At 45.1% G+C, this 12127-nt stretch overlaps 1 protein-coding gene across 4 annotated transcripts in view; it reads right to left on the bottom strand.

The window, feature by feature from the left end:
• Window positions 1-12127, bottom strand: part of SYK (spleen associated tyrosine kinase) — a 95124-nt gene that overhangs the window by 29291 nt on the left and 53706 nt on the right. For 3 of the 4 annotated variants that reach the window (XM_023195263.3, XM_023195265.2, XM_023195264.2), the window contains exons 4-7: window positions 7640-7778; window positions 5301-5379; window positions 4876-4925; window positions 2665-2733 (exon numbers count right to left, since the gene is read on the bottom strand). In XM_023195263.3, coding sequence (XP_023051031.1) covers window positions 2665-2733; window positions 4876-4925; window positions 5301-5379; window positions 7640-7778 — 337 coding nt within the window. The remainder of the gene's footprint in view (window positions 1-2664; window positions 2734-4875; window positions 4926-5300; window positions 5380-7639; window positions 7779-12127) is intronic. The other variant, XM_023195267.3, reaches the window with a different exon arrangement.

The raw sequence follows: 12127 nt of genomic DNA, 5'->3' as shown, positions 1-12127 counted from the left end.
TCTCGTGACTGATTACGTAATGGAAAGTTCCCCGTGTGTTTGTGAAAATATACATATTAGCTCTAAAATATTTCTAATAAGCAATTAAAATATTTTTAATCTATAGCTTAAACCATACAACTTTGATCTTTTAAAAATTATCTCTTGATATTTTTGGCACTATATATGTGTCATCATTAGTAATACTTATTCCCAGTTTCTTACTTCTATAAAAAATTCAATGTATACTTTAATGGTCTTATAAACTTAAATAGAAACCAAACCTTTTTTTTTTTTTTGCCAGAAAGGTATTTTCACAATATTAATCAGATTAATTACACTCTATTTAATTTTGTTTTAAAAAATTGATTAAAATTTTTTAACAGGCTCAAATTTAAAAAGATACAACAGAATTTACAATGAAAAGTGGAATTTCTTAACATTCCCATCTCTTACTCCAGAGGCAACCAGCATTGCCAGTATTTTCTGTATTTTTCTAGGATACTCTATACGATATCAACACATTCTGTATATATGTGTGTATGTATGTGTGTGCATGACATTGTCTTTTACAGAATTGAAAACAATTCTAGATCTCAGCTGCCTCCCACGGTAGCAATTTTACTGTAACCAATTTCATTTGTCTTCCACTGATAAGCATTTAAATTATTATCAGACTTTGTCAATTATACAATTTCAGAAAAAATACCTTCACATGTACATGATTTCACATAAATGCAAGAATATCTGTACATACTTAGAAACACAATTGCAGAGCCTTTCTTACAGATTGCATCATTTCAGACTTCCCCAAGGAAGAGTAGTAGTGCTAATCTACCATGGCTTTACTACAGTGTTACCAAGCTTTTAAAATATGGATCCGTTTCATAGGTGGACACAGTTAAGCACCAGTTTTAACTTGCATTTTTCTTCTCATGAAGTTAAACAACATTTCATATGTTTAAAAACTATTTACGGCCGGGTGCAATGGCTCACGCCTGTAATCTCAGCACTTTGGGAGGCTAAGGCAGGTGGATCCCGAGGTCAGGAGATCGAGACCATCCTGGCTAACATGGTGAAACCCCGTCTCTACTAAAAAAGGCAAAAATTAGCCAGGTGTGGTGGTGGGTGCCTGTAGTCCCAGCTACTCGGGAGACTAAGGCAGGAGAACGGCAAGAACCCGGGAGGCGGAGCTTGCAGTGAGCCGAGATGGCACCACTGCACTCTAGCCTGGGCGACAGCCGTCTCAAAAAACAAAAAACAAAACAACAACAACAAAAAACAACAAAAAAGAACTATTTATATTTGCTTTACTATAAACTACTACTGAAATTCCCTGTCCATTATCCTAGTAGACAGTTAATATTTTTCTTAATGATTTATAGCATCTCTTTGTATATTAAAACTGTTAATCTATGTGTCAGCATTAGTGCTACTTACTCCCAGTTTCTCATTTCTCTTTTGATGATGTTATAGTTCTTATCTACACACATATTTCTTTATTTTTAGGTGGTAACTGATATTTTCTTCAATTTTTTTCTGACATGTTCTCCTGTAGTCTAAAGATGCACTAAAACTTATTTTCTAGGTATTTCTTTAGCCACTGTGGGTAATCTGTGGTGTGTTTTGCCTTGGGTAAACATGAAAAACAGACATAGTTATTTTATTCAGGTATAAAATACACCTTTTCTTCCTCTCAAACACTGCATTAAATTGTTCTGTTCTATGGTCAACATGATTGAGAACTTAAGTATGAGTAAACTCAGAAAATTATTACTAAATAAAACCTCAGGGGTTTTATGTCTTTTATTTCTGTTGTTTCTAATAAATACTTTAGGTAATCTACTTCATGAGTGGATGCTCAATTATATGCTAAAATATTGGTAAAAACACCAATTAATACGAAAATAAAAAGAATTTCTGATAAAAAGAATCAATTTTACCCCACTGATAATAAAAGTAGAATGGAAAAAAAGCAATTCAAGCACATCATATATACATATTTTGGGGGAAGGAATAAATGAGTCACTATAAATAAGTCATTAAAAAGAACTTATTTTTATTTTCCCTCAAAATCCAGTAATAGAACAAAACATGGAAATCAATGAGATGTCAACATTACTGCCTCAGAAAGAAAACTGTTTTTTCTAGTCCTCAGATTACACTTCTTCTTTACATGTCACATTTGCAGTTCTGTGTTAGACGTTTAAGCCATAACGAAGTCACCATGCGCTGCCTGACCTCACTGTGCAGTGCACCTCACAAAACCTGGGCATTCCCTCCATCACAATGTAACTTACATAATCAATTACCAGAACACTGCAACACGGGAGTCTGGCCGCCAAAAAGTAAGTGGGCCATCTTGGGAAAGATTTTCCGACATGATAATTAGCTACGACACATAATGCCAACTGAAACGACTTTAAAAAGACACTTGAGCACAGAAAGCATGCTCACACTGATGGACTTCCAGCTGACGGACTGAGGACCCACATGAAAAGCACATGATGTACCTGGGGTGCAGCTGCCCAGGAATGGCAGGTGTGAGCAAGGGCAAAGAGGCCTGGAAGCAGAGTGGCAAGAGGTGGGGCGCAGCGCACACGCAGGGCAGGCTGGGCGGGCAGGAGCTGAGTGCGGGTTGGTCCTACCACTTAGTTGGACAGCAAGCAGGGGATGCTTTAGCACCTTTCTGTGGCCAGGCTTTGGGAAGGAGTATGATTTGATTCTTGAGATTATTCCACCCGCTGACCAAGTCTAGAAACCACAATGGCAAAGAGGAACAGTAAATGTTTCAGAAGACAAATACAGGATCCCTTCCATGACATGCTACTTAAACTTGCTTCTATAATCGCACCACTAACCCCTTCCTGCCCCCGCCAATGAGATCTACCACGGGCAACACCTGATCATTGGGAAGGCTTCCGGAAGGGCCTGCCACTTGGGGAGAAGGATCTAGAAATATATTTGGGAAATATGTTCCACTGAAGGCTATAAAATTAGAGCTGTTACATTTACTAGCTCATGCTTCATGTGGAATTATTAAGTCGCAAGCTCAAGACAAACCACCCGAAAGAAACCACAGGTAGATCTGAGTGCTCAGTTGTGTTGCTTCTTCATGGTGGGTGCTGGTTCCATGGTGGAAAATTTTTGTGGAAATTAACTGAGTTGTACATGTAGGACCTCTGCATTTTTTCTCCGTACGTATTTTACCAGTCAATTAAAAAGTTATTCCAAAATATTTAACTTCTTGTAGCCATTGGGTGATGATGGCTAAACACAGGGCTTGACATTATTTTAAGAGTTCTCAGCCCTAAGCCCTCATCCATCTGAAGAGTGTATGGGTCTGTCTCATGGAGCCTATAATATTAAGGTAGAGTTGCCAGGCCTGAGAGCCCTGTAAAGGGCAAAATAAAGTCACAACTCCATAAAGGCATTACATTTTGATCCCAAAGTTCACTGGTATTTTAGCAAATTCACGTTCCCTGCATTTGATAACAAGTGCTGCCTCTGGATGGCCTCCCCTGTTTCAACCTGGGCTCAGCTCCTGGGCAGCCAATTATCCCTACTGGAGGCAGGATGTATATTTGGCTTTCTACAGATTTTGTTTTTCAAGGGTTACCAGGCAAAAAATGAGGTGCAGAGGGCACACTTCACAGATGGCATTAAAGGGCATAAAAAGTCCATATAGGCTGGGCTTATGCCATATAGACTGGACTCACGCCTATATGGTGGCTCACGCCTGTAATCCCAGCACTTTGGGAGGCCGAGGTGGGTGGATCACGAGGTCAGGAGATCAAGACCATCCTGGCTAACACGGTGAAACCCTGTCTCTACTAAAAATACAAAAAAATTAGCCAGGCATGGTGGCGGGTGCCTGTAGTCCCAGCAACTCGGGAGGCTGAAGCAGGAGAATGGCGTCAACCTGGGAGGCAGAGCTTGCAGTGAGCAGAGATTGTGCCACCACACTCCAGCCTGGGAGACAGAGCTAGACTCCATATCAAAAAAAAGAAAAAAGAAAAAAAAAAAAAAGTCCATATGAAGTCCCCAAGAAAAGATCAGGAAAAGAATTCCTGCTTAGAGCATAAATCTGTACCTGACCTCCTAACAGGCTGCAGGGAGGAGAGAGCTGGGGTCCTGTGGATTATACATGTGTCAACATAGACGGTTCGAGGATGAAGTTAAAAAATATGTTCCCATTTCTCAAATATTGCAAGAGGCCTACTTCTGATTTAATAGTGGGTTTCATTCGCATTGTGTATATTCTCCAAAAATGAAGAGAATTTCACGTAGACAAGAAGTTAAGAAAATGTGACTAGGCAGGGTGTGGTGGCTCATGCCTATAATCCCAGCACTTTGGGAGGTTGAAGTAGGAGAATAACTTGAGGCCAGGAATTTGAGAACAGCCTGACCAACATGGCAAAACCCCGTCTCTACTAAAAAATACAAAATGTAGCCAGGTGTGGCAGGCACCTGTAATCTCAGCTACTCGGGAGGCTGGGGCATGAGAATGGTGTGAACCCAGGAGGCAGAGGTTGTAGTGAGCCGTGATTGCACCACTGCACTCTAGTCAGGGTGACAGAGTAAGAGTCTGAAGAAGAAAGAAAGGAAAGAAGAAAGAAAGAAAGAAAGAAAGAAAGAAAGGAAGGAAGGAAGGAAGGAAGGAAGGAAGGAAGGAAGGAAGGAAGGAAGGAAGGAAGGAAAGACAATGTGGCTAGTTTATCACTAACAGTAGGCTGATTTTGCCTAACACTCACTAGAAATCCCAGCTCATCAAGGATAATGTTTTGAAGGGCAATCAAAATATCAGTGACCACTCCTCCTGTTAGCTAAAATATGCTTTTCATTTGAGAAATATGCAACACCTTCTCATTCAGTGGTATTCCTAGTGACACTTACCGCAGGATGGGAACCTGGAAGTTGTGGACGACCTCCAAAATTAACATTTCCTGGTTAGAGAGAACATGGACCATTATGGCTCTATCTGTGGAAACCACTTCCTTTCCCTCCCCACTGCAGATTGGTCAATGAGATCAGGATGTGCTGCTGCTTGAGAAGTGAGCACGTTTTCTGCAGGTACTTCTGACCCTCTTTTACTTTTTCCCGCATGCAATTAAGACAAATAATTACAATTTTTTAAAAGTTAAAGCAACCAGCTATTTTTTGATTCATGATCTACAAAATTGAGTGCTCCGATAACGTTATTAATCAACCCGTAAAAAGAAGTCCTCATCCAACCCGAAACTGCAATCAGCTAGGTCGAAAACGAGGCTGATTGTCACTGATAGCTCAAACAGTGAGACTCCGGTGTCTCGGGAACTCACCCTGTGTGCCGATTTTTTGACACGGGACAGTAAGAACTCTTAACAAACCATCTGCTTTATAAGAATAATGCTCGACTAGCTGAAAGAGAAAAAAGTAAGAAAGTGTGGTAAATAACAAAGTCAGGAAACAGAAAAATAGTGACTGAGAGCTGCCGACTGACCGTCAGGCTTTCAAAGTGGCCCCAAGACGCGTAAATGCTTTGATGTGTGTAAGTCCACTCCACAAGGGTGGCTGGGGAAGTGGGCCCACAGCTAGGGATCCTCCCTCTTGGGTCAGGGTCAGCAAATTTGTTTTGTAAACAGAAAGTGGTATTTTCTTTTTTTGTGGGCCTCATACCATATCTATGTCCTTTGTTTATTTATTTATTTATCCAAAACAACACCTTTAAAAGCAAAAAAACCATTCTCTTCAAGGACTACACAGAAACAGACTGAGAGCCAGATTTGGTCTGTGGGTGTGCAGATCCCTGGTCTACAGTAAAGAATATTGAAATAGGGTAGTATAGCAATCACCAACTCTCTGTGAAATGGCACTGGGGCCCTGGAGTTGGGGTAGGGTACAGAAGTACCTTACAATGCTGTCAAGAAAAATCAATGAAATCATGCATGGGAAATTCGAATGTATTGCTGGCATTTTTGAGGTAGTTTCCTAAACTACCTAGAAAACATACAATGAGGAATATTTAATTAGGGATGAATGCTATAATTTACCAGGGGAATCAATAAAAATAGTAAAGGGTCTTGGGAAGGACATTCTCCATAATTAGAGATGCTTAACACCATGGTGAGTGCTCAGCCTTTGAAACTGTGAGAGAACGCCACACACACAAAACGCCCTTTCCGGAGAAGGTGAATGAATGGCTGTTTATAAGTGATGGGGCCTGGGACCTGGGAGCATTAAGCTGGCACAGAGGACTCCAGGTGCCTTTGCATTCCAGAAGGCCACACTCCCTGCTCACCTCCCTGATGCGCTTTGGGGCATTGAGTGTAGAAAGGTTAAATACTCTTTCCAATCAATATCATTAAAAGAAAGAAGCCTGTGGTCAATGATGAGACATGGCAATGAGCCACAAAATCAAAAGACAATGTAAATGTTGTGACTAACATTTTTTAATATGATCATATCCACATTCAAAAAAGGAGTATTTTTTCCCCCCAAGTACAGCACTAGAAACCAAATCACATTTGGAAGTAGTAACTTTAAGTGCTTTAAAGGGGCTAAGGCTCTGTAGTCTCAGTTTTTGAAAAGACAGGATTTTGAGTTGAGTCCTTTCCTCAATATTGACTGCATGTGTGGCCCCAGCTGGGCTTGGGTGAGGACATCTCAATGCGCCTTGATTATGCCCCTCACCCACACATGTTCGAGGTAGCTGGTGCTCTGGGGTGGTGGGGTGGTGGCAGAGTCAGTTGGCTTTCTCCGTGTCTCTGAACCTACTACAGTTCACAGGATGCTCTGCTAAGATGATGCACGAAGTACTGTTACTTTTATTTCCTTCATCATCAGCCAGTGTAGCTGTGATGCAAAATTAAGACAAGCAATCTGTGCTCACTGTGATTCAGTGAAAGCAGTGACAAGCATTATTTTAGTGCTTATTAGTGCCTAAGGAACTTCCAAATTGTGAGTTGTTTCAGGGTTTGCTAGTAGCTGGGTCAGGAATATGCACTTTTTAGACCAGGACTGTGGCAATCAGTATGAGCAGCAGCCTGGAGCCCAGCGAGTATGCTTTCTAAATTTGGGATGTGCTTCCTACACTGCCTTAGTTTCCATAGAGGGAGACTCGATTTACAATGAGGAGGACACCTGACATTTGCTGTCTAATTCAGCCTCTCACACCACCAACAAAGGCCTGCTTAGCTCTTCCCAGGCCTCCTTCCCCGGGCATCCATTCCTCTATTTTGTGTGTCTTTGTCTGAAAGGCTGCTCTGGGCTCTAGTTAGAATATCCTAGGAAGAAATATTTCTAGCTCTCCAAAAGAGGATGTCTTGTTAAACTCTGAACACAGCCCTGCAGGTACATCACCTTGTGGCACTGAGAACTGAGCGGCCCTGAACAAGCCATGGAACTTTCGCTCACCTCACATGACAGCCTCTGGACCAGTGCTTCTCAAACACAGAAGCCACCTGGAGGCTGAAAGTGGGGTCTGATTGGCAGGTGGGGCAGGGGCCCAGGTGTGGATCCAGGTGTGCGTTTCTCATGAGCTCTCAGGATTGCTGCTGGCCTAGGGACCACACTGTGGGCAGTGGGTGCTTTGGTTCCTCTCATGTCTCAGAGTCCACGGGACAAGAAGCCCCATGTGCCCTGTACTCTACCCACAAGGTGGGGAGAGGAGGCCGGGTACCTGCCAGAGCGTGTCGAACTTCTTTCCCTCGGGGATGGAGAGCTTCCCTGTCTTGTCTTTGTCAATGCGATAGTGCAGCACCTTCCCTTCGTGCAGCAGGCACAGGGCGTACGAGCCGTTGTTGTCTCTGGCTCGGATCCTAGAAGAGAGGATAGAGCTGCATCATCCCCAGGCCTGCCAGTCCCCAGGTGGGACCTGGGAGGAAGCACCCTGGCCTGAGCGGTCAGCAGCCGCTCCCTGGGGCCTGTCACCCGGCAAGGCAGCCGGAGGGCAGAGTCTGGAGCCTCCGGGTCAAGGGCTTTGCCCAACCCAGGAAGGCCCAGTTTACCACTCAGGGATGATGCCAGTGGGCGAGCTTGCAACAAGGAAATGCTAGCAGGCTGGTGATGAATGGACCATGGTTAAGCTCTAGCAGGGCCCAGGAGCTCTGGGCAGTGGTCAGGAGAGCCTGGTGCTTGGTAGCAGTGATGCTGCTCAGGGCGATGAGCATGGGGGCTCCATGGGCCCTGATTATTGTGGAGCCCAGTGGACTCACCTTTCTTCACCAGGGCCTGCATTTGGGTCAGATCCAAGATGGACAGCTCCACCACCTAGCTTGGGGTGTGGGCGGGGGTGTTTGGTGGGCATTTTAACCAGCCGTCTTCTGGACCAGAGATGGAAGGATATGGAAGCTTCCATCCCCTGGGCCTTCCTCACTCCCTCCCACGCTCCCACTGTAGGAAAGGGAGGCAGGGCTGGACTTCAAACACTTTCAAATGACGATATTGTCGGGTAACACCCCCGGTAGAAGAAAATGACATCCACTGTCGGGTGAAGAGACAGGTGAAACCAGAGCCGTGCTGGCCGTGCTGAGCAGCCAAGGCTCTGTCTTCATGGTCATGCTGGGTGACCCTCAGTACCACCCCCTGCCCTGGGTCCTGGTGAACAGAGACGCCGGAGTCTGATGCCAGGCAGAGAGCAACACTCCCACTGCAGTGCACGCGACGCGAGGCTTACGATTCACAGGGAGGTGAGAGATCCCCTGGAATACCTGTAGGGCTTGGGGAGTTCGAGGCCCCGGGGGAGGCTGAAAAGGCACGAAATGGGTGCGAATCCCCCAATTTAGCTTCGTAGTGACACCCACCGTCGCATTCTCCCCTCTCCACAGCTGCAGCCCTTGGGATCATGAGATCCTAGGTTCTGAGGGTGAGTCATGAGGTCCCAGGAAGCCCCTTTGGCCCCTGCATTTTCTAACATGAGGAAGCTGAGGTCCACAATTGTTAAGCCGCGTGCCCAAATGCACTGTACGTGGGGCAGAGTTCAAGTGTGCCCAGCTGCCTTGGGACATCTGGGTACTGGGGAAATTTCTGATGCCTCCTCCTGGTTGCAAGAGGTCAGATACATGGCCACAGGGAGTTGAGACGGCCTTCGGAACTGGACATGGCCACGCTTTCTTGTCCCTTGCCGTGGAGACTCTTCTCAAAAAGCTAACCCAAGGCTTGAAAGCTGAACGACGGCATGGGAGGAGGGAATTTCAGAATAAGTGAATTTTCCAGCAGTGCTTGGCTGTGCACAGCGCCCCACAGCTCAGGGCAGCTGGCCAGGGTGCAGCACACACATCCAGGTTCTCTGTGGTCTCAGCAGGTGGCTGTGCTGAAAACTTCTCACTGTGAGAACAGCCTCTTCCTCCCAAACCAACCAAGTCGTCAGTGCTCAAGGTGTGAGCTCCCTTTACACAGCCACATGGCTGATTACAGCCAGCAGTTAGTGACCGTTAAATACAACACAACACAACAAAAAACCATACTGTCATCTTTTTATATAAAGGGAGAACTCAGTCTGTTTTATAGGGAAAGTATCTTATAAAGCGAGACTATTTATGTTTATTCGACACACATCCGTGGCTTATAGTTTGAGGGTGTAAAGAGCTATCCAAACACCACAGCACTAAGAGTGGATGTATACACCTATAAAAGTTGGCCTTGCAAGAATGGTGACAATATGCCACTCCAAAGTATTTCCTATAATTTAATCTTTTACGTCTGTGACCTCAAGGTCATGGAGATAATACATAGGATCTGAACCAGGTGCAGTGGCACGCACCTGTAATCCTAGCACTTTGGGAGGCCAAGGCAGGAGGATTACTTGAGCCCAGGAGGTCAAAGCTGCAGTGAGCCAAGACTACACCACGGCACTCCAGCCTGGGCAACAGAGTGAGACTCCATATCTACAAAAAAAAGATAGTAGTAATAAATGGGATCTGAACTCTGGTTTCTGAATCCAGGCCAATCTGCTGTACTCCATCTTGCCCTATGTCTTGATTGACATTTTCTTGTTAAAAACTGAGACAGACAAGCACAGATTGCCCTGAGAGATGATGTCATCAACCTCATTAGGCATCTGGCAAATACGAATGGAGGCCACAGGAAAGTACCATTCCACGCTCTTCAGACTGGCGGAAGATAGAAAGATCATTCATTCCACGCTCTTCAGACTGGCGGAAGTTAGAAAGATCGTTCTAAGTGCTACTGAGAGTGGGGAGCAGCAAGGCCCCTCCTACGTTGTCTGTGGGAACATAAATGGCTTACCCACTTTGGAAAACAATTTGGGACGGTCTCCTGAAACTGAACCTATTCATTCACAGCCCTCGTGAATGAGCAATTCCACCCCTAGGTGTATGAAATGTGCGCACCATACACTACAGGGCTACTTACAGCAGCTTCATCTGTGACTATCAAAAACTGCACATAACCTAAGTGTTCACTGACCACAGAGCAAGTACATTGTAGGAATTCACACAATACAATGTTATAAAGCAAGAAAATGAGCAAATGGTAGCTATACAAAGCACAGATGAGACTCACAAACATAAAACACACTCCATGCTTCCATATACACAAAGTCCCCAAACAGACAAAAGCCACTTGTTTTATTTAGTGATGTACACCTAGGTGGTAAAACTAAAAACACAAACAAATGAAAAATAACAACAAAAAAAGCAAGGGCGTGATGAACACAAGAGTTCAGGAGGTGGTGCCTCCCAGGAGGCCAGCCAGGCAGACGGGTATGAGTGCGTGAGGGTGGAGGGGCTCCGGCAATGCCGGGTGCATTTTATTTCTTGACTGGGTTGTGTTTGCTTGATAATCATTCATTAAGTTGTACCTATTTAGTTGTGCACTCTTCTGCGTTTTATATTTCACAATAAAAGCAGTATAAAAAGAGAGCTGGTACCAGGAGGAAACAGAGAGTGCTCTTTGCTTTTGAACAAGGAGTTTCTGCAAAGGCCCCACTTCCTTGAGACTCTTCAAGAGGACAGGTTCTGCAGGCGATCCCCTCTCTTCCTGTGCTCCACCAAGCAGTCCTGGCCAGCTCCCGGCAACAGGTAACTGGAAGGTACAGGTACTGACCATGGACATGCAGCCTGAGTAGCCCCCTGTGGCAGGTGGCAAGAAACAAGAGCAGGGAAAGGAAACCCACAGGCCCAGTATCTGTAGGTGGCAAAGACCAGAAGGCTTGTGATATTAACCACCAGCAACTGTGAAGTATCTTCTGGCTGCAGGCAGATCCCGGACCAGGCTATTTTTAATTTAACATAGGAGACACACTGATTTGGAAGCCTTGCTCCTCCTCTTGGCTGTGTCCTGTTACTGAGAGCTTTGCCCTGGTGGTGGCATCAGCACACCCACCCAGGCTTATGGCTCCACAGACACCCAGAGAGGGCGTGCACACAGGCAAGGCTCCCAGCTCCTGTCTGGTTTGTTGCCTTCCGCCTTCAAGGTCAACTGGCCTCAGGCTCTTCACAGAAGCCTTTAATATTTTTTCCCAGTAATTGTCTTGGGAGGAGTAAGTTAACAGATTTGTGTTTTGCTATTGCAAAGCCTGAGATTTCCAGGGCTTGAGCTTGAGATGGTGCTGAGAAGCTGTCCTAACTGGTTTTCAGACAGTCCTTGACCTGCAGCATGGCTACTTTCCCAGGGTGGGCAGAGCTGGCCTCTGGGGTGAGCAGGCCTTGTGCCTCACAGACATTAGAACACTATGCAAAGGTGAGGCATGGTGACTCTGCTGGAGCATGGCCTGGAACGGCCGGACTCCTCTACTCTCCTGCACCCTCCTGGGGGGACAGAGAATATACAGAGGTGATGCCCGGGCACCAAGGGGAAAGTGAGGATCCAAGAAGTAGTGAGACACTCAAGGCGGCCTCCCCAGGGCTACTGGGATACTGCCTGTATCTGCCGTAGACAGAACAGAAAAACCAGGCACATTCCAGCCCACTAGGTGTTCTCATTTTCCCCTGCCGTTTTTTTTTTTCTCCTTTTTCTCTCAAAGGAGACTTTAATCAGCATCAATGAAGTGATATTGACATCAGAGCACAACTCTCTTTGAACTTTTAACTTCAGACAGGTCATGACTCTTTATGATGACCTAGGTCTGCAAAACCACATGTATCAAATAAAATGTCATACTTTGATCAATTATGGCAGCGTATGAGAGCACTGTTGGAACAGAATT

This window comes from Piliocolobus tephrosceles, chromosome 14 (genome assembly GCF_002776525.5).
Source record: "Piliocolobus tephrosceles isolate RC106 chromosome 14, ASM277652v3, whole genome shotgun sequence".
Classification (NCBI taxonomy): domain Eukaryota; kingdom Metazoa; phylum Chordata; class Mammalia; order Primates; family Cercopithecidae; genus Piliocolobus; species Piliocolobus tephrosceles.
This window is presented reverse-complemented; position numbering and strand designations above follow the sequence as displayed.